The sequence below is a fragment of the Lytechinus variegatus genome, chromosome 3 (assembly GCF_018143015.1).
Source record: "Lytechinus variegatus isolate NC3 chromosome 3, Lvar_3.0, whole genome shotgun sequence".
Lineage (NCBI taxonomy): Eukaryota > Metazoa > Echinodermata > Echinoidea > Temnopleuroida > Toxopneustidae > Lytechinus > Lytechinus variegatus.
The window spans coordinates 68,931,174-68,955,280 of record NC_054742.1 but is presented as its reverse complement, the minus strand read 5'-3'; the positions used below and the strand labels follow the sequence as shown (position 1 = coordinate 68,955,280).

Sequence of the window (24,107 nt, the reverse complement as noted above, 5' to 3'; positions counted from 1 at the left end):
AGTGTAGATTAAGTAGGTGCTCCACTTAAGGCAAGATTGTAATTCAATGACCTTAGAGAATCGAGAGATTACGGAAAAATATATAAATGAATTTAAGAAGGTGAGGTGAATGGGTACCCAGCAGGATTATTACCTTGAATGCAAGAGCACTGAAAGGCAGCTCGAGCTAAAGCTGGGGTAATATTAACAATACACCTTGGAATAGATTGATTCTAGATAGATGGTGCTATAAAAATGCATACTTTTATCAGTAAAAATGAAAATAAGGAGAAAAATATACATTTATGTATCTTCAACTTAACATGACCCCTTTGTTCTTGTTTATTTCTTAATCTTTAATACAAAAAGAAAAAAAGTGATTAAAATCCACCATGGAAATCCATTCAGCATTAGAGATTGATCTGTAATGTCACATGTCCAAATTGTCAATCAACCCACTTCAAAAGTCTTGACTTCAGAGTCTTGTTCAAAGGCTGGTACGTGGTTTATCAATGAATACTAAGTATGTCGGAAACATTGTCCATAGTAAGGCTTTACTGAAAGTTTTCTTGAAGTTTGTTGGCTCCAATTTCGTCATTAGAAGAGTGAAAATTCCCTATTGGTTTGACTCATCTCCTTAACAAACCTGCAAAGCAATACCAGAAAAACAATGATGTAGATAACATTATTTTTTTTCCTTTCAATTTGTATTGATCAAATAAAACATAATTACAAAAATCAAAACAATAATTACAATGTATTTACACGATTACACAAAGCAGCATTGAAAATCTACAAAGAGAAAACAAAGGTATATCAATCATTGAAATCAAGTCTCCATTTTTTGAAATATTCTAAATTCTTATTAGATTTTAGTAAACCAAGAAACCCTCAAATACAGGTGAATTACTTTGAAATTTGCAGACAGAAAAGTAGTATTTTAACAAAAGAAAGCTATAAGTTAAGAATTTATCATCCTGCATACCAAACATTTTCTGAAAAATTGAAGGTTGAATTTTTGTTTTTCTTTTGTATTAATTATCTCAATAATAGCATTCCAAATGGGCAAGATTTTGGTACATTCACAAAATACATGAAATAAAAATAAATAACATTATTACTTTCATTAGTGGGATTATCTGTTTCTGGGGATGTAACACTAACTCATTATCTGCAAATATTACACTTATCCTCTTTTTATGATTTTGTCCTATTATATGCATGAATTTTGGATAACTAAACAATGGCAAATTTCCTGTAAACTCTTGTATGATTTATGCAGAGATTGCTTAATATGAAAATGAGCTTAATTACTTTAGGCCTATAAGTCATTTAGTGGAAGAAAATCCAAAATCCTACTTTCCCCAAGTTACAAAATAAACACAAATAAACTAACCAGACAACATGTATGCAAGTTGTGGATTCACATTACGAATCAATCCCCCCCTCAAAAAAAAAGAGCAAAACTTTTTTGTTTGCTCCATCATCAAACAACCCAAAAGGACAACAAAAGTTATCTTTTATAATTTGACATATGGTAGGGAGGAGATAGAGGGCAGTACATACTTTGTCATTTCGCTACTGACGCATACATGTCTTGGGACGTACGTCCAGGATTCTCTCTGCTTCAGTGGGACTTCTTTCTGATACCAGGAACCAGGAAGTTGAGCTGTTGTCACAGGGTTGCGGTATATATCAATGGGACCTGTAGTAAAGAAAATTTAAGTAACTTCAATATGACTTTGTAGGTATTGTGACAAATGTTATGAGTCAGTGGATGGGGGGTGGGGGGCACAGCTAGCCCGTGCCCCCTCCCTCCCCTTTTGAGAGCCATAATCACAATTCGTAATGTAAAAATATTGATTTTACCCAAGTGTGCCCCCTCCCCTTTTGAAAGTGAGAACGTTTTTTTTGTTGTTTTGTTTATCCCCCGACAGTACATTCCCTGTAGTTGTGGGAAGGACATTTGAGAGAGTGAATTTACTTCTTTTCGCACATGCAAGCTGACCCTCCATAAGTTAAATAATCCTTTAAGTCAAAGCATTTTTCAGACTGAAATATGCAATTGTATGTTTTTATATCAGGGGCTGCAGAACAGTTTTGAAAGTGTGGTGGGGAGGGCGCTGAGTCGAAAGTTAAGGCCTGACCATTAAAAAAAAAACACAATCAGATGGTAATTTTTACGTTTTTGTACATTTTTCTGATTCAAATTTTCCTTCAGTCGAACAGATTTCTACGATTCCAAGAGATTCAACTTGGGTAAATTCATCTGTATTATCAGTGGTGGATCAAAGATAACATAAAATAGAAGGCAAAGAAAGTGGACCAATTACTATTGAAGTTCCAGCTCCTTACAAAGATGCGATTTGTCTCAGACAGTTTCAAGCAAATACGTTTATATTGCAAAAAAAAAAATGATAAGAATTATAGTACTATTATGCAAAGTAGTTTGGAATGAAGTTTAGAAGCTTGTTATGACCTTGGTTTTAAAACAAAGTTTGTAACAAGCTTATAATTATATGAAAAAGAAAACAGAGAGTAATTAATACGTGAAGATTATGATAACATAAATGGTACATGTAGGCCTGTGTATGAAAATAATGATCATACATGTACATGTACAAGGATGATAATGAAGTTAATGATAACAATGATTATGATAATAATAATGATACAACAATAATAAAATAATAATAATACCGGTTATAAAATAATAATAACAATAATAAGGACGATGATAATGGATAATAATTGATAACAAAAGTATATACATGTATTTATAATAGTCGAACTATAAGAACTGCACACATGTATATAGTCTAGCTAGACTATTTAAATTATTGATGAAGAAATATGCTATTCTGTTTACTTCTTAAGCGCCTTGGGCACTCTACTGAGTTGATTTGGCGCTTTATAAGCATTATTACTGTTAGTGTTATTGTTACTGAATATGCAAAAAATTCTATGCAGAAAAGGAGGAATATAGCTCCACTGCAAGCTCCCGGCCAGCTGGAGTGTATTACCTTTTGCACATCGTGTATGTTTGTGCAATCTCTCGGTGTATTTGACATATGATCCATGATGTTCTGGATGATCTACAGGTTCAATGACTTTGTTGTATTTGGTCATACCAATCGGTGGAAGTTTTGCAGTTTCTGGTCTGAATGATACATACGATCCCTCCGGTACAGAGTGGGCGAGATGGTAAGAATATACCGGGTTTGGCTCCTTCACCTGTGCGCGTATAGGATATTGGTATCCCAGTTCGGTGAGATTAAAGAATGACATTATTTCTGCTAGTTCAACAGCGACGGTATATCCTGAAGATCACGTGAAGGACAACAATATTGCTGAAGAGGAAGTCTTGAAAAACAACCTCAAAAACGCGAAAACTTTTAATTAGAGACGGGTTTCATCGAGGAAACTTGATTTCGCTTCAATAAGCGAACAGGTGCATTGCGTGTATTTCCGGGATTCCCTTGGTTACGTGCATTGTTGTTATCGTCCCCTGATGGACGAGGCTGGAAAATGGGAAAATATACTTTCATATTTTCAACATTTTTGCTATTGTGATAAAACTATTTTGATTAAAAAATCTGTTTAAAATATTCAAAATCTTTTAAAATCAGAGTCTATGTATGTATAGGAGTTAAATATTGATAATTTTTTCTAAAAAGAATTTAGTGAACGAGGTTAATCATTAATATGTTCATGGTGGAGTCTTCTAGAATCTGCACATGAATTGGGCGTAGGACGAATGAGAGAAATCCATTTTCATCTAGTAATCCACAAGCGAGACTCCCGTTTTTCACATAAAAATGTCTTCTTTAGGATCTCTCGCATTCGATGAATATGGTCGGCCTTTCATCATCATCAAAGATCAAGATTCAAAGTCGAGGTTAACTGGGATCGAAGCACAGAAGGTTGGTCTAATAGTCGGTCCCACTTACTGACATCCGTGTCTAATATTAGTAGACCTATTTGTCACTTAAATTTGACTCAGAGTTATTATATTTTCTTTTTGATAAATTAAACTTTAGACTAATTATGATTTGTTTTTAGTACATGAGGCTTTATTAAATTATCCCCAGAGCAATCATTTTTAATTAGGCCTAGAGCTATACTTTTTGCCATGTTTTATAAAATTTAACCAACGCCACGGGCACGGCAGCCGGCAGTCGCATCATGTCACGACACGCTACAACATACAAATTTGAAATTAAATTAATAATTAGGTTTATTATCAGGACTGCAATGTGTCAGGATTGAAAAGGGGGCAATCAAGCTAGCTCCGCGAACCCACGTGCACTGTCCCCGGTATCCCCTTTTGCTAAAACTAACGTGCCTTGTGGGCCCACAACGCAGTGTGCGGAGCGAGCTTGTTTGCCCCCTTTTCGATCCCATAACACATTGCGGTTGTGATGAGCGATAAACTAATGTTGTAAATTGGATCAAAAATCAGATCAAACATTGGATCGGCAGTTATGCTTTAGGGCCTAGTTCTAAAATCTAAATCAAATTGGCCATGTTTAAAACAAAGGAAAACATAAAAAAAAATTCACGGTCGTGTGCATGAATGCATTGGAATGGAAGTCGCCAACATGCGAGATTGTTTGGAACATGTTTGTTTTAAAGGGGTTTTGAGTAGCCAGGAGGCTTCTAGAGAGTAAAAATCATTTATTAATGTAAGGTTACTCTCAACGAAGCCAGGAATCCTTATCCATTCACGTGCGTTTAGGCAGCCAAAACTTGAAACTTTCGCCCCCGAGATTTCTACTTTCCTTCTAAAAGATCTAGCCCAAAATCATGTACATCAGTAGAGGCGCACGGCCAATATGGGAGACTCCAATAGTAAATGATTTTTACTCTCTAGAAACCTCCTTTTGAGGGGTTGCTGCTTTAAAATAAACCGAGTGATTTTTATTAGAAAGATAAACAAAAGACGCATCTTCCGAGCAAAGTCGCAAAGGAAAGGAAAATAATTCTCATAGATCACAGGTTATTTAAGAAAAAATCTTGTAATATGTTCTGAACGATCACACACTGTAACTAGATCTACGCCGATTTTTCTTTCAAGGGGCATGATCGAAGATCGGAAGGTGATCGCTGATTGTGGTAAAATCGGGAGCCGATTTGGTTACAAGCCTACGATAAACCTTATGAATGAGTTCAAACAATTCAGTGGATTCACAATACAGTGCTGATATCTGAACATGAAACAGTGGAGGAACTTAACTGAGAGAGAAAAAGAGTGCAATGCACCACTTTTCGGTTGGTTAGCTTTGAAACAGACTACAATTAATCTTGGGACGCTCACTTTTCAGCAGGTAGTTGCGCACAGCTGAGCAGTAGAGGTCTGTGGCCAATATGGGAGACTCTATCCAATGGGAGACAATCTCCCATATTGGAGGCTTGCCTTGCAAAATAAAAGAAACAACACCAACATAAGCATAATTTTTTCAATATGAAATTGAATAAAAATAATAAGGTTTATCGCTTTTCAGGACTGCAATGCGTTATGGGATCAAACGAGGCAATCAAGCTAGCTTCTCTGAGAATTATAATATGCAGCAAGGCATTATTTTAGCTGTAAATTCCTGGTCTTTCGTGCATTGAAAGGCTGATATTTTTGTACATGTAGGTTTTGACATGGAGATCAATAAGATTTTTTTTTTTTCTTTCACAGTCTCATATTCTTGCTGCAAAGACCGTTGCAAACACATTACGAACCTCATTAGGCCCGAATGGTAAGTCTTTGTATGAATTTGTTGATGTTCTTGCCAGCTATAAAAATGTGATTACTTCAGTAACAACGTCTCGCATCTATAAAGTTAAAAAAACAACTACCAACTTTTAGGAGGAAAAAATCAGTTTCACCGAGACACTTATGAAATCTTCCCTCAAGTGAAGTATTTACAGCCAAGGTGAAAAAATACATGAAGAAAGATCACTTGTGCTGGATATGTAATAGTGCACCTTTTCTCAATTGATCAAACAGATTTCAATGATGAAATACTCATTCGGACTTGTGTTAAATTGTGTTAAACATGTTGACATGTTTTCTCTTTTGTTTACTTGTACGCAGGCTTGGATAAAATGCTTGTCAGCCCCGATGGTGACGTAACGGTCACTAATGATGGTGCCACCATCTTGGACAAGATGGATGTAGACCACCAGATAGCCAAGCTCATGGTTCAACTCTCAAAGTCACAAGATGATGAGATTGGTGACGGTACCACAGGCGTCGTCGGTAAGTCCCGTCATTCCGTATATTTTTATGAAGCTCAAGGTGGTTAGTTTGCAGGTGCGAAACCCAGGGTTGTTGAAACACACTGTAGTGAGCTAAAATTCCTGACCACTAAAGCTGAAAAGGAATTATTATGTGCTCAAGCTTCTCCGATATTGGTGGATTATCACATGTAGATTAAACCTATGAGAAATTCTTCTCAAGGACACTTTGTTGAATAAAGGACTAGTCTATGTAGAAAAATGTTGATTTGAATATCAGAGCAAAATTAAAGAAGCAATGTTCTCTAAAAATTTCATCAAAATCGAATATCAACTCAAAGTTTATTTTTTTTATAGTTTCACTTAAGTTTTTACAAGTCTGGATATTTGAATGAGAGAGTTTGTGATGTCCCTCACTATTTCTTTTTGTTTTTCTTCATTTGAATCTTAAAATAGAATTTTTACAGAGTTACAATAAGGACCCACTTGATTGAACCACATGTGAAAATGATGGTAATTCCACATGTTCAGGGAGGAATATTTCTTTTTCACATGACAATGAGGAGAAAATGAAAATATTGCACATTTCATATGATACATTGAATAATTAGGGAATGGTGATGTCATCAGTCCGTTCATTTGCATACCGACCAGCCATGTGAATATATAACCGTTTTTGTCTCACCTGCATAGCAGAGTGAGACTATAGGCGCCGCTTTTCCGACGGCGGCGGGCGTCAAATCAAATCTTAACCTGAGGTTAAGTTTTTGAAATTACATCATAACTTAGAAAGTATATGGACCTAGTTCATGAAACTTGGCCGTAAGGTTAATCAAGTATTACTGAACATCCTAGAGTTTCATGTCACATGACCAAGGTCAAAGGTTATCTCGCACCATTGCACGAATAAGAATATTCGCTATTTGTGTTGTACAACGCCTCGGAATCTAGCGAAAATATGAAAAACGAGTTTTTCCCTCCAGTAATCTATGAAAAGGGAGCAAAAATATTGAAAGCGAAAAGCAAAATCCCACAAGCGCACATGATCTTGGACAGCATTGCGCATTTAGCCAGCGGGCTGTATGCGCATTGTCACCTTATTTAATGAAATCGCATTGTGACGTCACCTCCTAAAGCCGTGCAATGGTACATTTTGGACGGTACCTTTTGGATGGTACGTCTTGTGTGCAATGGTACGAATGTGTGACATTCAGCCTCCCATTTGATCGCGTACAACAAGCTAGGTAGGTGTCGTACAAAATAGTAATCAAGTATCACTGAACATCCTGTGCAAGTTTCAGGTCATATGATCAAGGTCAAAGGTCATTTAGGGTCAATGAACTGTGGCCGAATTGGGGGTATTTCTTGAATTACCATCATAACTTTGAAAGTATGTTGGTCTAGTTCATAAAACTTGGACATAAGAGTAATCAAGTATCACTGAACATCCTGTGCGCATTTTAGGTCACATGACCAAGGTCAAAGGTCAATGAACTTTGGCCATGATGGGGGTATCTGTTGAATTAACATCATAACTTTAGAAGTTTATTGATCTGACTTTTGAAACTTGGACATAAAGAGTAATCAAGTATCACTGAATATCCTGTGCAAGTTTCAGGTCACATGATCAAGGTCAAAGGTCATGCGAGGTCAATGAATTTTGGCCACATTGGGGGTATTTGTTGAATTACCATCCTATCTCTGTAAGTGTATTGGTCTAGTTCATAAAATAACGTGGAAATAAGAGTAACCAAGTATCACTGAACATCTTGTGCGAGTTATAGTAGTTTTCAAAGTCAGCAATGCTGCTTTGTTGAATCGCGTGATGCAGGTGAGACGGCCAGAGGCATTCCACTTGTGAGAAATTAAGCAAACTATGAAATGTCATATCTTTGTAATTTTACATCCAATTTTGATGAAAGTTTAAGTGTTATGTTGGTTGATTTTTTTTCTCTTTCCAGAAAATAAACATTTTTGTTGGGGTGGACTTGTCCTTTAAAGTGCCAGTTAGGGCAAACTACGAAGAATTTTACGTTGTGAAAGTAGTTGCATGTTCTCAGGTGGATCAGTTTACATGTGAATTTTCTTACCTGTAGTTGGTGTTATTTTTAAGGGCAAGAATGATGACTAGCACTGGGCTATGATCAGCCTCTGATTCCAAAATGTGCTTTGTGGGTTCTGACAAAACTCACTCAACTGACTTGCCTTCAATGTTAGGTGTCATAGTCTAAATCGAAAGGGTGTCAATAAAATTTGCAAGTGATTTGTGTAAACACTACTTTCCAGGTAATTGTTGTATAGCATTATCACTTTTTAATCTTAACAATAACAAAGAGCTTTTAAAGATCAGTAACTTAGATTGATCCCCAAGGCAATATCCACACCTGCACAGAGTGCATTTCATCAGATAATCCAATACTCCTTTACCTTGGTTGAGTGTGACAAATGTAGATTAAGTTCTTACCAGAGGGAATTAAATTAAGGCATCTGCAAGAATAAAATTGCAGACATTTCAAGCCTGTACCTTGGTTCACAATATAGGTACTCTTTCATTTGACCATGAATAATCTCAGGATGTTTATTGATAAGAACTACATGTCTGTCAAACTTTCTATTTTCTCAGTTCTTGCTGGAGCATTGCTGGAGAAGGCAGAACAGCTCCTTGACAGAGGCATCCATCCAATCCGCATCGCCGATGGCTACGACATGGCCGCTAGGATAGCTACTAGGAGATTAGACGAGATTGCAGATGCCTACGATGTCAGTCCAAACAACCTCGAACCACTCGTCCAGACAGCCATGACCACTCTGGGATCAAAAATGTAAATTCTCGTGGATAGCTCTCCATTTACTCTACATTAATTTAGATTAGATATCCCATTCTTATACTAAAAGCCTCCAAAGGGGAGAATATTTACTTGTGATTAAAATGGAATTCATATTCAGAAGTTGGCATAACAAGTTTTGAACATTTTTACAGGACTATGAATGTGATGAGACAGGTAAAACAAAATTAGTGAATTCATCTGCTTTAATATTTTTTCCCACTGCTGAAGTTGGTGTTAAGAGATCTTCTGGACTTTAGCTTTCATGTTGAATTTACATGGGTTTATTAAGGGGGAATTGCATAATTGTTGAATCTGAAGCAAGTATGATGACTAGCACTGGGCTATGAAATATCATGATTCTAAAATGTGCTTTGTGGGTTCTGACAAAACTCACTCAACTGACTTGCATTCAGGATTGTCATATTTCATATAACTGAATATCAGTTCAAATCACTGGCAAGATGGTTATTCCAACATTTTTAGAAAACAATCGATTAGTAGGTCCAAAATCCCAGCCATGGTGTAATTTCCTTCAGCAAAAAACTCACCACATTGTGCTGCACTCAACCCAAGTGAGGTGAATGGGTACCCGGGAGGAAGAAATTCCTTGAATGCTTGAGCACCTAGGCAGATCAGCTTAAGCCGGGGTAATACTAATAGCAGGGCCCGCTGGTAGAACAGTTTTTGAAACTGAAGTGGCTACACTGTAAATATACCTATATTATGATTAATATGAAAAGTTCTGCAAAATTAGCATAATGCTTAAACTGTTGTTGAAGATAGAAAAGCCAGCAATCAGTTCATACATTGGCAGGTTCTTAAATCAGTCAAAAGTTATGCAGTTGATTGAAGGTCTGATTTTTGCAACTGAAAGTAATTTAATTTGCTGCATTTACGATTGTCTGTCGAAAAATAATTTTTGAACACCCAAGGTTGTTGGTTTTAAAATTTATTGTAAGACCAAGTCCTGATATATTCTTAACAGGAATTTTTGTTCCATAGTCTAAGTGAGAAAACTTTGAAGTTGGTTTTAATTTTCGTTCTCTCATCGACAGCATCAACCGTTTCCAGAGGAAGATGGCTGAGATTGCTGTCAATGCCATCATGGCCGTAGCCGACCTTGAGAGGAGAGATGTTGACTTTGAGCTCATCAAGGTCGACAGCAAGGTCGGAGGCAAGCTAGAAGACACCATGCTGGTCAAGGGTGTGGTTGTCGACAAGGACTTCAGTCACCCTCAGATGCCGAAGGTGAGTAGGAAGCATTTCATCAAACGAAAGTACGGGACAAACTTACAATTTATATACTATCTGTATGTTCTCTTAGACGTACAATTTGGGCTCTCATACTGTGTAGTTTATGATTATTTCCCAAGCTAGGAGATACGCTTTATATGTTATGTTTGGTTACTATCCGGGCTACTTGTATGCAAAAAGTACGCAACATCGCTTGTGTGAAAGATGTTGCTATCACTTTTCCAAATGTCAAAGTGCATTATCTTATTTTCAAGACAGATTATCATGAAAGTTGGGTTTCCCTTCGTTGATAGACTGCATATGTATCTTGCATCTGGTTCCTCCCCCCCCTTCCCAGCCAGAATAACATCTTTTAGTTGCTGAGACTGTTCCCCATGGAGCAGTAGAGGTATGAAGTTGAAAATAGGCAATATCTTGAGAAAAAAATGTGCCATACTGGGGGTAGTCTACTGTATATAGCCTTTCAAGATGAACGAAACCTGAATCATTCTAGGTATCCAGATAAAAAAAAAAAAGAAAACCCAACTTTCATGATTGTCTATTTTGAGAATGACATCAATTTATTTGAAATTTGGACAAGTGATGAGGACGTCTATCTCATCAGCTGTCATGTGTACGTTTTTCATACGTGTAATAAACAATATGTGCATTAAATTGGAATATGTCAAGAGCTGAGTCATAATGATTTTGTTTAACCCCTGCCTGCCAGGGATTTTTCGGCAGAGACTGTTAACACAATGCATTAGAAGTTCAGTGTCACCAAATAATATGAATATCAACCTCTTTAAGGCCTTTTTTTGTTTTTTATCTGAATTAAATCTATATATCACACTTTCACATGATACTTTATCTTCATATTATCAACAAAAGAAAGCTTTTGAAATGAAAATATGGTATCTCAATTTTCTTCAACATGATAATTCTGTTGCCAAGGCACAGCCATTTGGTTTTGTGTGGGCTAATAGATCTAGCTAAAGAAATATAGGAAAGGCAGACTTTCATAGTCTGTGGTGATACTTAATTTCTTATGCATTCCATTTTCCAGTCTGAAGCAAATATATAATGATGGCAACTGTTTCAGAAATCCTGAAGATTGTCTCTTTTGGTTAGATTCTCTGTAATGTTTTAATTAGCATAAATTGAAATAGAGCCCCACTAGTATTACCAATTTATGCTGGCTAAAAACAGCTTAAAACTTGAACCATTTGCAACATTTCATATAATATTAAGAGTTCCCACTTAAGATATGATATGAAATGTTGCAAATTATGAAAGCTATGATAAAAGAATTTTATCATAGCTTTTTATTTGAGCCCCAAAATATAAGCATAACATGATAAACGGGTCGAAAACGCAGCCCCACTAGCATTACCGATTTATGCTGGCGAAAAAAGGCCAGCATAAATAGATAATAACAAGACCAGGATACAGTGAAAAGGTTAGAGGTTAGGCATGTTGTATAGTCTTGTGTTGTACATGGCTGTATGATGATGTCATGATGTTGGTTACATGTGTCACTGTATCCTGGCCTTGTGCGCTCGGCTGCCTCCAACCAAGGCCTAGGCGAACCTCCCTTATGTACCTGTCAAGAGTATAGGTGTTTTTTTCATGGTTAGTAAAAGTTGACCATGTCTTGTAAAGCTTGTCATGAGGCTATGAATATTGATTAATAATATGAATGAGATATGACCCTTGCCCTGTCAGACCCTATTCTTCAGGCTTACATGCATATTCAGATCTTGACAGTCAGAAAGGCTGTATTATATCCTATTCATTGATCACAGGTGAATGGAATACCCTGTTACTAGGTCCACTGGAAAGAAGCATTCACTGATTGAAATAACTCAGAGGACTAGTCCTTTTATGTGAACCTGTGCTATTTGCACCACAATGGTTGATGATAGAGATGTACATCATTGTATTCATTGACTGCATTATTCTTGCATAATGAAATGTGGTTTTGTCACAAAAGTGCACACTGAAGTGTCAATGGTATTGAAAGAATGATGGATATATACATGCATTAAACATCAGTCATCTGACCATTTAAAGATAAATTTTGTTAACGATCTCAAAATGACTTTTTACAGAATCTAATATAATGACCACCCAAGTGTCTGTTTGTATGAATAAAATATAATGTGCCAAAGGATTCTGGGAGAAACTGTGAAATTGCTGAGAAATAAGCAAAATAAGCGCGGATTCGGTCACTTCCGTCGGGTCATTATTCCAGCAATAATAATACACTGTCCCACGTGTGCCTATCTGTGTTGGTGATCTTCAGTGTGAACGTTTTTCAGCGTAGATTTCATAATGTGAAAAGTTCATTTTATGTAATATATACTGTACCAGATCTTCATCCTTGATGATATACTGACAATTAAGCCTGATTTTACAGACTTTCTCATGAAATCAGTGTTTACTGCAACTGCTGGAATTTCTCTTTAAGATTACTTTGTGTATATTTTATATATTTATTTAATGTCTTTGGTCCTGTGATTATATCATGATTATATTCTCATTTGAACCTTGCATGTTACACGTTTATCTTGGCATGGTAATCGGAATTCCCCACCTGACTGTACTGTGGCCTGTGGGGCCAGCAAGCCATGCAAGAGTAAACTCACAATTTGATACTAATTTCATGTATAGACCATTTGTATCTGTCATGATGATGTCAATTGTGATACACATTATGCACTTCGCCTGGAATATATACAGTGCGTCCCACAAAAAAACAGGAAAAAAAAAGGACATGGGAATCCCAGTTTCCTCTTTTTCTTTTACGTACTGTATATATGGCTACATGTTTTTTATCAGTGCCATTCAACTTTCAAAATAACACGCAAATTCCATTGTACTTTTGTTTGATAGGTAGTAAAAGATGCCAAGATAGCCATCCTGACCTGTCCCTTTGAACCCCCCAAGCCCAAGACCACACACAAACTGGATGTCAAATCGGTGGAGGATTACAGGAAGCTCAGGGATTACGAGAAGGAAAAGTTCACAGAGATGGTGCAACAGGTACGATAATGCCGTTTATGCTTGCATTATAAAAGAATGCAGTCGATTTGTGATATGATTGATACATGCACTCGTACCTGCTTCATAGACCAGTTCGTAGTTACTTCATGGGCAATTTTGGTCAAATGACCTTTCATCTCTTTCATCATGATAGGCAGATTTCAAAGCAAGATATTACGTAAGCTTGCCTTACATAGCAGGATGAAGAAATTGAATAGACCAGGTGACTAGAATAGCACAACAATGAACACTTAATGAAGGTATTTGTTGCATTCCTACTTTGAATGCCTACTTTGAATGCATCTTAGCATGTTGCACAATGTACTTGACGAACTGTGAAATACCAGTCGTTCGTGGAAGCATTGTTGTTTTTTGTGGATGTAAATGAAAACAATTCAAAAGAATATATGAATAATCAAGACTTCAAAGTTGGTGCTTATCTCATTAGATTTTAAAAGCACCATACCTTAGTACAAATGACCTTCTTCTGATCATGTGTAGAATCTTTTGATCATGTGCAGAAAGGAACTACGAACTGGCTTATTGAATTGACTGATGGGCCCCTGTAACATATTTCTATGATTGATTGCATGATCAATTATGAAAACCAGCACCATGATGAATAACAAAGTTGTATATTATGGGGCCCAGTGTTCAAAAGAAGGGTGTGTGTACATCTTGAAGCATTTTAAAGGGAAAGTTCACCCTGAAGAACAGTTTGTTGTAAAAATAATAAAAATATTGGTGAAGGTTTGAGGAAAATCCGTTAAAGATTAAGAAAGTTATTAGAATTCAAAGTTTTGGATTTGTGACGTCATGTGCGAGCAGCATTCCTACATAGCAAATGGTAAAAAGCCAATGAATTTCAAACTTTGTATGGTTCCTGATGACTAAATTTTGTTTTCTACTCATGATCGGGTGTCAAATGATTTGTCTATTGATATACAAAAGGCACAGTACAAACCATTTTCAATTTTTTGAAAAAATGACATTTCATTGATTTTTTTACCATTCGCTATGTAGGAATGCTGCTCGCATATGACGTCACAAATCCAAAACTTTGAATTCTAATAACTTTCTTAATCTTTGACAGATTTTCCTCAAACCTTCACCAATATTTTTTATCATTTTTTCTGCTATTTTTACAATAAACTTTTCTTCAGGATGAACTTCCCCTTTAAGTCGCAACTCGTTTAGGTACATAATTAAGATGACATTTGCTCTGTAAATTAAAAAACCCTTGTGATTCAGTACTCTAACATCTCATTTTACAACCAGTGGATGCAAGAATGATGACTAGCACTGGGCTATGAACAGCCTCTGATTCCAAAACGTGCTGTGTGGGTTCTGACAAAACTCACTCTCCTGACTTGCATCATTATTGTGATGAAGTAATTCTGTGCTTTTCAATTAATTAGAACCTTTTTTGTTGCGATGTTCATTTTTTCTTAAGAAATGCATCTCTCTAATAATGAGTTTGGTGATCAGTGATGTTCGTCCACATCCATTTGCTTCTTGCCTCATCTATGAATAATCTACTCCCAATATTTTCCCTCCTGTAATTTTAAGACAATATTTTCAAGGCCTCTATATAATGTGACCCATTAACTTGAAAGTCACGATGTTCAGTATCCATTGTTTTTTAAGGTAGCATTAAGTTTATTAGCCATCATACAGTTTTTCATTTGTAGGTTAAAGATACAGGAGCCAACCTTGCCATCTGTCAGTGGGGTTTTGACGACGAGGCTAACCACCTTCTCTTACAAAGAGAGCTACCAGCCGTCCGCTGGGTAGGAGGTCCCGAGATTGAGGTATGTTGGATTTTCACCCCCAATTTATAGATATTGTGTTCTGATGATCGAATTGTTTCATGACTGGATGCCATGTTTACTCTACAGTGTAAAATAATTTGGGAATTCTGTAGTAATTCAGAAGCAGTGAAAATAGATTACACATGTATTCTGTGGTAGTGAAGCTTCTGTGTGACTCTGCAAGAATGATTATAGCACTGGGCTATGAAATCTCCTTGATTCCAAAGTGTGCATGGTGGGTTCTGACAAAACTCACCCAAATGACTTGCAAAAAAAATCTGACAAATGTTTTCTTATTGAAGAGAATCTAACACCTGTCTTCTAGTTGGATGACAGAAAAATGTGTGCTTTCGGAAAGGTTTCATGGTATCATACTTTTTGGTCTAACAACAAATCACACATCTTGCAATTGATTTGGTTTACAACATAAATATCTGATCTGAACAATTTCTTATGAATTTCATACAGTTTTGAAATAGACCCCGCAAAAGAAAGGGTCTGCAACTCAGAAACATTTATTGGAAGAACAAATTTTGAAACATTTCATTTCTTTCCAATGATACCAAATTTATCACTGCTCAAACTTGAGTTGCAGAACCTTTTTGAGCGGTTTATTCGGTATTGTAAGGAATGTTCTGCTTTTTCTCATGTTTGCTTCATAAAATTTTGTCATGTATTTAATTGTGTAATTCACCACTTTTATCTTACAGCTGATTGCCATTGCTACTGGAGGGCGCATCGTACCCAGGTTCAGCGAGCTGACTGCCGATAAGCTTGGCAAGGCCGGCATCGTCAGGGAGATTGACTTTGGTACCACCAGGGATAAGATGTTGGTGATCGAAGATTGCCATAATTCAAGAGCAGTCACCATCTTCATCAGAGGAGGCAATAAGATGGTGAGATATTCTTCATTATGTAATTTGATGCGTATGCTTCATGAATTATGAAGGTGATTGGATTATACATATGCATTTTCTGTTAGGGGCCTGTTAACAGAGCTGCCAACCAGTACGTTTTTACAACCAAAATACGACAGTACGTTTTATGGTTATTGGATCAATGTTCTTTCAGGTACCTTTTTTTATTGTTATTTATTGATTTTTATCATCTGCAAGAGTAGTGCACATTTTAGCAGGCATGCAGCTTGAGTGCTGTGATGAGTGTATGTGGCACGTATCTTATTATGCGGTACAGTTTTTTTTTTTATCACAGAATTCAATTCCCAGAGGTTGGCAGGTCTGAGCATAGTGCTTGATTGTAAAGTTGATTTTGTGTTGCATACAGGGTACTTGGAGATCAAAAGCGACTGATATTGGTGTGGCTGGTCTCTACCAAATATATGAAAGAAAACAAAGTAGCGGATATTAGGAGTGTGTTTTATGTTCATTTCAGTTTAGCTTTTTGGAACTGCAAGAGGAAGCAAACATAATTTAGTCTTTTCATTGGGATAGGTTGGGTATCAAGCAAGTATGATGACCAGCACTGGGCTATGAAATATCATGATTCCAAAACGTGCTTTGTGGGTTCTGACAAAACTCACTCAACTGACTTGCTGTTTGCATTTAAAACCTCTCAATTAATGGGTATAGGGATTGTAGTGTGTGATAATGCACATTCTCCTATGGCTTGGCTTTTTTACTACTAGAAAGAAAATATTGGTATGGAACATAAATTGGTTTCTTGCATTTTATTCAGAAACCTTGAGCATTTTACACAATTTTGTTTCTTAAATCTGTCTCACACTATGCTATTCATTGCAATCCAAATTTTGAATTGTGATTACATTTGATTTGGATATTCCAACTAATAATGCATTATAAATCAGAATAGTGGTAGGAGCCCCCCTTAATTAATAAAAACAAATTCAATCATCAATTCAGTAATCATCGACTTGACTTTACTCCAATCATAGGGCTTTCCGCAAAGTAAAAATATGATTTTAATTTTCCCAGCAATATGCCAAACTTTAAATAAAATTATTATACTTCTTGGAACTTTCATATTTAATGCAAAATTTTCTTGAAAAATTGTGTCACAGAGGATCGCATAGTGTGAGATGGGCTTTTCAAAGTTAAGGCACCCTCCCTTTATGATGTCCTCATATTGTCCATTATACTCTTCCTCTCGCTTTCAAGCAGAGGAGTTCTGAGGTGCACATTACAAGAAAACCATCATTTATCACCATTGAAATTGTTCCCAATTTCTCCTTTTGTAGATTGTCGAAGAAACAAAGCGCAGTCTTCACGATGCCCTGTGTGTGATTAGGAATCTTGTCAAGAGTGGTAACATTGTGTATGGTGGTGGAGCATCTGAGATTGCTTGCTCACTAGCAGTCAGCCAACAAGCAGAATGGGTAAGCACATACTACTAGAAGATAAATTCATGCAGATTAATCACCACCATGAGATGTAAAAATTGATACCCTCACCCCAAATTAGCATTCTAGTAGCTGTAGATTTTCACATCAGCCCCTATGCGAGTGCAAATGTTTGTGGTGATCGCGTAAGCAGCAGCCAAGATGAGAAGGGGAAGTCAAATTGATTACCCCCCCCCCACATATCCTGGTCTGTAATATCTCGGCTAAGATATTAGATCATTGATGTTGGAATTTAGCAGTTTACGTAATACCGAGAAATATTTTGTTTTTAAGTCCATTCAACTTCTTGTAATAAGCCATATTCCTGCCAATGAATATTTCCCTCATGGAATTGAGTTATTTAGAGAGGAACTACCCTGGCTATTTTGGTTGTGATCCTAAAAATTTCTATATGACCAATAAAAGATGCAACATGTTGCACCTTTCTGAAATAATGTGTTTTTGCTTTCGAGTTCATAGATATTCTCATTGGTTTAGTGAAGTAGTAGTACAGAAGTTGCTGTGTATTTTAATCTGACTTTTTCCCCCTGGTTTCTCAATTCAGGTATCAACCATAGAACAGTATGCCATGCATGCCTTTGCTGAAGCCTTGGAGTCTATCCCGATGGCCCTGGCAGAGAACAGTGGTCTTCACCCAATCCGCACAGTGGCTGATGTCAAATCAAGACAGCTGAAGGAGAACAACCCGAGATTGGGCATCGACTGTATGGGCAAAGGAACCAATGGTAAGGAGAAAATATCTTGGCTATATTCAGGGCTCGACACTAGCGGCGGTCCGACGGTCCCAGACCAGTAAAAATCGCTGTCGGGCCAGTAGATTTTCAGAAATTGGAAGATTTACTGGTCCGACATGACCAGTAAAAAATATCATTGTCGGGCCAGTAATTTTTCCAAAAATAGCAAGATTTAAGGGTCCGACATTACCAGTAATAAAAACCATTGTTGGGTCAATAACTTTTCAAGAAATGGTCAAATTCACAGCAAACCATTTCCCCCCGTGAAATTCTGGCATTCACACACAGAATACACACAGAATGAATCACACGTAAGTGTTACTAGAGTACTATACAGCATGCATACAGTGTACATGTAGTCTGCCACACAAACCACATGGTAAATTCTCCATTGGCCGCACGAACGAAGCCTGGCTAAACTCTGGCAGAAATCTCTCACATAACTGTCAAAATCCAAGGTTCATACTCATGAAAGGCTCTTATAATGTCCATATTTCCTAAAAATTGGAGCAACTCTGTCATTTGTAAGCAGTAAAAGGAGAAATTTTCACTTCTGTTTTGGTTCAAACAGATCGGGTTCCGGGTGATATCGTCTGAATACATATCTTTCTTTGCTTCTTCCCTCAATTTCTCTTTTTCTTTAATTCATTTTTTCTTTCTATCCTTTTATAAAATATTTTCTCTATATTTCCTTTTTCTCTCTCTTTCTTTCTGATATTTTCTTTCTTTAGTTTTTGAGTCCATCCATCCTATATTCATCTCTTCTCTTCTTCCTTTCTTTCCTTCCTTCTTTTTACCCCTTTCTTCATTCTTTGTTACTTTCTTTGTTTCTTCCATCCATCATTTATTTACCCTTTCTTTTTTTATTTCTTTTCTCAGCCCTTTCTTTCTTACATTCGTTCCTTTCTTCTATCTGTCTTGTTCTTTCCTTTTCCCCTTTATTAATTTCTTCCTTCTTTCACTCCTTCCTTTTGTCCGTCTTTCCATCTCTCCTTTTACCCTTTCTTTTTTATTGCTTCTTCTCTCTTTCCTTTACTACTTTCTGGATTTGTTCTTTCTTTCTGTATTGCTTGCTTCATTTCCTTCCTTTTTTTCTTTCTTTCTTATATTTGTTCCTTCTTTATTCCTTCCTTTCCTTCTTTAGTTCTTACTTTTTTTTTCTTCCTTCACATCTATCCTTTCTTTACTTTTTTTTCTTCCTTTCTTTTCCTTCCTTTCTTTTATTCTTTTCCCCCCTTCCTTCCTTCCTTCCATTCTTTCTTTTCCCTCCTTCCTTCCTTCCTTCCTTTCTTTCTTCATTTCTGTCTTGCTTTCTGGTCCGACATGAATAGGTTGGACCAGTAGAAAAAATGGGTTAGTGTGGAGCCCTGCTATATTGCACGGTACTGGGAACATATCCTTAGAGATTTCTAATAGGCCTTGGATTTAATTATGAAATTTCATAGGGGAAAAGTGTATATGCTGAGAAGTCTAGACCCTCTCATTCTTGCTTTAGTTGTTGAGTTCATATATGAATGTCCGGTGGCAGTTTTTCAAACAGAAACCCTGTATCGTAGTGGATAAAAAGAAAATAACTGTAGCGAGATGAGAGCGTATAAATGATGGTTTCTTTGTACCTCTGTAGTATCGCTGCATTAGAAGCCTGTTTTTTGGTTAGTGTAATGGCAAGATGACACTGACATAAATTGAGATTTTGATGAAGAAGTGATAAATAAATGCATAAATTAGCATATTTGATGAAGGCGGAAAGAGTAAATAATTTTCTACTCAAAATGTCAAAACTCTGTGCAGAAATTTATGCGTATTTTTGAAAATTCTGTGAAGTACTTTACGTTGTTCACAAGCATTTCTCTCTTATTAATCATACAGACATGAAGGACCAGCACGTGTTTGAGACGTTGATCGGCAAGAAGCAACAGATCAACCTTGCTTCTCAACTTGTCAGGATGATCCTCAAGATAGACGACATCAGGGCACCAGGGGGATATTAGGAACACAAGTACTTCACAGTAGTCTAGAATATTTAATTTATTTGCAAAGCTGGCAAATGCGAACAGCACTGTGTAAATGATAGTTGCTCAGTAAAGGGATGGCTGTTCAACGTGTAAGCAGGAGGTAATGAGTAAAATGTGTTTGTAGAGCAAGGAAATTACTCTTCAGACAATTCGGTGGATCTATTGGTTGCAGCAGACCAGCCGAAATTTCCCGGGGGGGGGGGGGGGCCCACTTACATTGACGAGTGGATACCATGCGCGACCAAAAAAAAACACGTAAAAATGTTTTATGAAGGATGTCTTTTTTGCCCCAAGGTGGGGTCGTGGGGAATATTTGCCAAGAGTATCGTTTTGTTACCAATACTTGTAAAGGTTAGGGTTTTACACGCCAATACTTGTTAAGGGGTGCATTTTCAGAATATGGAAATTACGTTTTTAGGGTGCTTTTTGAGATCCCATGGTCGCGCATGGTATGCACTCGTGGCCCCCCCCCCCCCTGGGCGAAATTCACAACGCCCTCATGGTGCACTAGACTTGAAAAAAAACACACTTTGCGAAATTTAGACCGTTTTGGTGAAAACTGGAAGTGATGGATTGTGCTCCATATATTGTATAAGCTGTTATTTTGGCGAATTGCCGATGCATCGACTTCAATGGACCTATTCATAAATACTGCCCCTACAATGAAAGGAAACGGAAACCAAGGCTTGAATTTTTATTGGAAAGAGACCTCGATTGGGTATCCAAAAGACCATGTGGGTCAATTTATCTTAACCATATGGGGGGGGGGGCAGCAGCAGCTATATTCTGAATACTCATCGCAATATATGTATAAAGCAATGTGTGATCCTGTAGAATTGATGTGGATTGTATTATGGCATTGTTTCTCCATTATTGAACACGTTGGAGAATGCCAATTGTGTGTAAATGTGTATTTCTTCTTGTATTGATGTCAGAAGACTGAATTAATGAATAAAACCAATAGACGAAAGATTCTGATTCTATATAGAATTTTTATTTCTTTGATCAATACTTCCCAGTCAGTTATTACCTTTGTACTAGAGATACAGCATCCATCCGGTACAACAAAACCTACAATACACTTATGTTGATTTACTCCAGTCAGTACTTCAAACTGACCCATGTTGCCATTTTGTTAGGATGACCCTGAAGTATTTTAAGATTAAAATATGCCCTATAACAGTTATGATGTGGAAGAAATGAAAAATCCTATTCCAAATCATGGAATGGGCTGATATTCTTTGTAACTTTTGGATATTTTTAATTTAACACAAGCATCGCCGAGAGAGGGCGCTATATATATCCAAGATTTGAAAAATATCTAACGGTCTCTACGCTTCAGTAAGACTGTCATATTACCAAAGCTATACACAGGCTTTAAGAGTAAAAATGTACATTCTTATCTAATAGGGATTGCTAATTTAGACCTAGCTCAAAAAGTAAAAATCAGAAGCCAAGATATTAATTTGTCTTTCACCTTCCCCTGTGATGAATACATATAAAATTTCTGTACATAATAAAGGGAGTTTGTTTTGGGTTATTCCATTTGCATCCAACCTAAACTCACTCATACGACATTCCATCTTGGATTATAATACTTTTTTTCAGTACAATCAGAGAATCCTAGTTAATGTTCATGAATATCTGTTATATATGAAATTTGTTATCCAATTTTCAGCATTTTGCTGTTTTACTCTGACATGTAAATATCTCCAGCCTGGACAGTCACTTTAAACCCAGAACACACTATCTGATTGCAAGGAGTTTCCAATCCCATGGCAATGATGTCATTGTCTAGGACAACCGGCTGAAATTCGCATAATGTCAGAGTTGGTTTGCAATCCTAATGAAGATTGGCACACACACTGCAGTCGTGTCACATAGTGTGTGCTGGGCTTTCGTCAGATGGTATAGCGTTCTGCTTGGCTTTTCTCTCAGAATAGCATTACCTATACAACCTCTTTCAAGGGAACACCATCACTAGAGCAGGTATTATAGACCAGTTCGTAGTTACTTCATGGAAATTTTGGTCAAATCATTATGATAGGCAGATTTCAAAGCAAGATATTACGTAAGCATGCCTTACATAGCAGGATGAATAAATCGAATAGACCATGTGATTATCTCATTAGATTTTAAACGACCATGTCATTTTAGTACAAATGACCTTCCTCTGATCATGCGCAGAAAGGAACTACGAACTGGCTTATTTTTATATCATCCAATCTATTCATCTTCGCTATCAGACGATATAGCATTCCTTTTGGCTACCTTCCTAAGAGGGACATCGTCATCAGAATCACTGTCACTCGAGGCTTCAACTGCTGGTGTGCTGCTTGCCAAAGAGGCTGTCGGTTGGTTGCTTGAGGTCATGTCAAAGTCGCTGTCTGCAAGGTTACAAAGAGAGAAAATATTCCAACCATATAAATTGCTGTGCAGTATTCTCAGAGCGAAATTGTGCATTTATGGTAGGAAACTATTATTATTACCTGTATAATCAAACTAGCAAAAAGAATGCTAGGTGACTTTATATCATACAATTATTTTGGGATTTCTTTTTACTAGACGAGCAATTACTTTACTAGCAATTAAATCTCCCTTTAGTTGATCACCCATCACCAAAGCTGGCTAACTAATGTCAACTCTTTTCATTCGTGCCCCAGCCATTTATCTGCATTTCAAATCTTTGGATTTCATATAGTAGGCGAGCACGAGTCTCGCCTGATTTTGTGATCAATAAATCATGCAATATGACCTTTGGCCTTATCATCTTCAAAAATACACATGTGGTATACCCAAAGATCATTTGTACCGAGTATCTACAAAATTGTTGCAAGAGCAAGTTCAATTTAACTTCCAACATTCTCCCTTGATTTATGCCCAATTATATATTTTGCAATTGTAGGTAATTCATTTTTTTTTTTTCTTCAAATGGCGGCCATCTTGAATTTTTGCAACACTATTTTGAAGTACACCTCAAACCCAGTTTCTGACTGACTGAATGTTATATTGCGAGTTTGCTTAGACTGGAGGTTTGGGATTTGAGACCAAGATTTAAAAATCCAATGTAGAACAAGTACCGGTATGATGAGTTGGGTTAAGGATCATTGCTGTACAGAAATGTCCAAAGCGGGGGGGGGGGGGGGGGGGTTAATCCGACCACTCCCAAATTTAAACTGACTCGACTGCAGCTAGAAAGAACACAATGCCAAACATCAAAGTACTTACCATCATCCAGTATCTCTTCCCACTCTCCTTCGTCCTCGATCATTTCTTCCACATCACTCTCCTTGTTGTCCAAGTTATTCTCGTCATTATCATTGGCTGCATTATTAGTGGTGTCTTTCTCAAAATTTCTGGCATTATCCTCTGCGTCGGCACCCACGATGTCCTCTGGGTCTTCATCCTCTGTGGTTGCATCATCCTTCATCGTCACGTCGGCATCACTGGGACTGTCGGAGGAGAGCCTGAGATGGAGTGACTGGTCATGGGATGTGAGTTCTTCTGCTTGGGTGGCAACAGGTTCCGACTCCATCTTCCTGGTTTCCTCCTCGTATTCATCCTCGTCGCTGAAATCAAACGGAGTCTGCTTCTTCAAGGATTTCTTTGGTGGCTTGGCGATCAAGTCGAAGATTTCACTCTGGGCGTCGTCTACTTCCTCTTCGATCTCATCCTCTTCCTCGGATTTGTCCTCTTCTTCCTCACTATCATCACTTGCAACAATCCTGGAGTGCTTTGCCATCTTGGAAACGGGAGATGCCTTTCTGGCTGAGGTAACCCCTTCATCAATCTCCAATCTATCCTCATCGCTATCATCATCACTAGAAACCAACCTTGCTTGCTTCTTAAGTTTATTG

General features: G+C 37.2%; 3 protein-coding genes across 3 annotated transcripts in view; 1 reads left to right on the top strand and 2 right to left on the bottom strand.

Moving 5' to 3' along the window:
- Positions 1-358: 358 nt before the first annotated feature.
- LOC121411784 (testis-expressed protein 49-like) lies at positions 359-3,469 on the bottom strand. The gene is made up of 3 exons (XM_041604633.1): positions 3,003-3,469; positions 1,546-1,684; positions 359-625 (listed from the first exon to the last, which is right to left on the bottom strand). The coding sequence occupies exons 1-3, from the start codon at positions 3,265-3,267 to the stop codon at positions 577-579; spliced, it is 453 nt and encodes a 150-aa protein (XP_041460567.1). The 5' UTR covers positions 3,268-3,469; the 3' UTR covers positions 359-576.
- Positions 3,470-3,677: 208 nt separating this feature from the next.
- Positions 3,678-20,462, top strand: LOC121411783 (T-complex protein 1 subunit epsilon-like). The gene is made up of 11 exons (XM_041604632.1): positions 3,678-3,902; positions 5,666-5,726; positions 6,065-6,229; positions 8,831-9,029; positions 10,091-10,283; positions 13,164-13,313; positions 15,005-15,124; positions 15,835-16,020; positions 17,340-17,477; positions 18,046-18,226; positions 20,105-20,462. The coding sequence occupies exons 1-11, from the start codon at positions 3,798-3,800 to the stop codon at positions 20,224-20,226; spliced, it is 1,620 nt and encodes a 539-aa protein (XP_041460566.1). The 5' UTR covers positions 3,678-3,797; the 3' UTR covers positions 20,227-20,462.
- A 1,911-nt stretch (positions 20,463-22,373) lies between these two features.
- The window catches only part of LOC121411779 (protein timeless homolog), a 36,989-nt gene continuing 35,255 nt past the window's right edge, over positions 22,374-24,107 (bottom strand). The window contains 2 exon segments of the mRNA XM_041604628.1: positions 22,374-22,637; positions 23,479-24,105. Of these exon segments, the coding sequence (XP_041460562.1) occupies positions 22,477-22,637; positions 23,479-24,105 (788 nt within the window). The 3' untranslated portion in view covers positions 22,374-22,476.

Bases quoted from the DNA above. Each gene is read 5' to 3' on its own strand.
- LOC121411784 (XM_041604633.1), bottom strand. From the start codon at position 3,267: ATGTCATTCTTTAATCTCACCGAACTGGGATACCAATATCCTATACGC. The intron at 1,685-3,002 runs GTAATACACTCC...TCTTTACTACAG, and splicing joins ACATACACGATGTGCAAAAG to GTCCCATTGATATATACCGC. The intron at 626-1,545 runs GTATGTACTGCC...ATTGCTTTGCAG, and splicing joins GTCAGTAGCGAAATGACAAA to GTTTGTTAAGGAGATGAGTC.
- LOC121411783 (XM_041604632.1), top strand. From the start codon at position 3,798: ATGTCTTCTTTAGGATCTCTCGCATTCGATGAATATGGTCGGCCTTTC. The intron at 3,903-5,665 runs GTTGGTCTAATA...TTTCTTTCACAG, and splicing joins CTGGGATCGAAGCACAGAAG to TCTCATATTCTTGCTGCAAA. The intron at 15,125-15,834 runs GTATGTTGGATT...TTTATCTTACAG, and splicing joins TAGGAGGTCCCGAGATTGAG to CTGATTGCCATTGCTACTGG.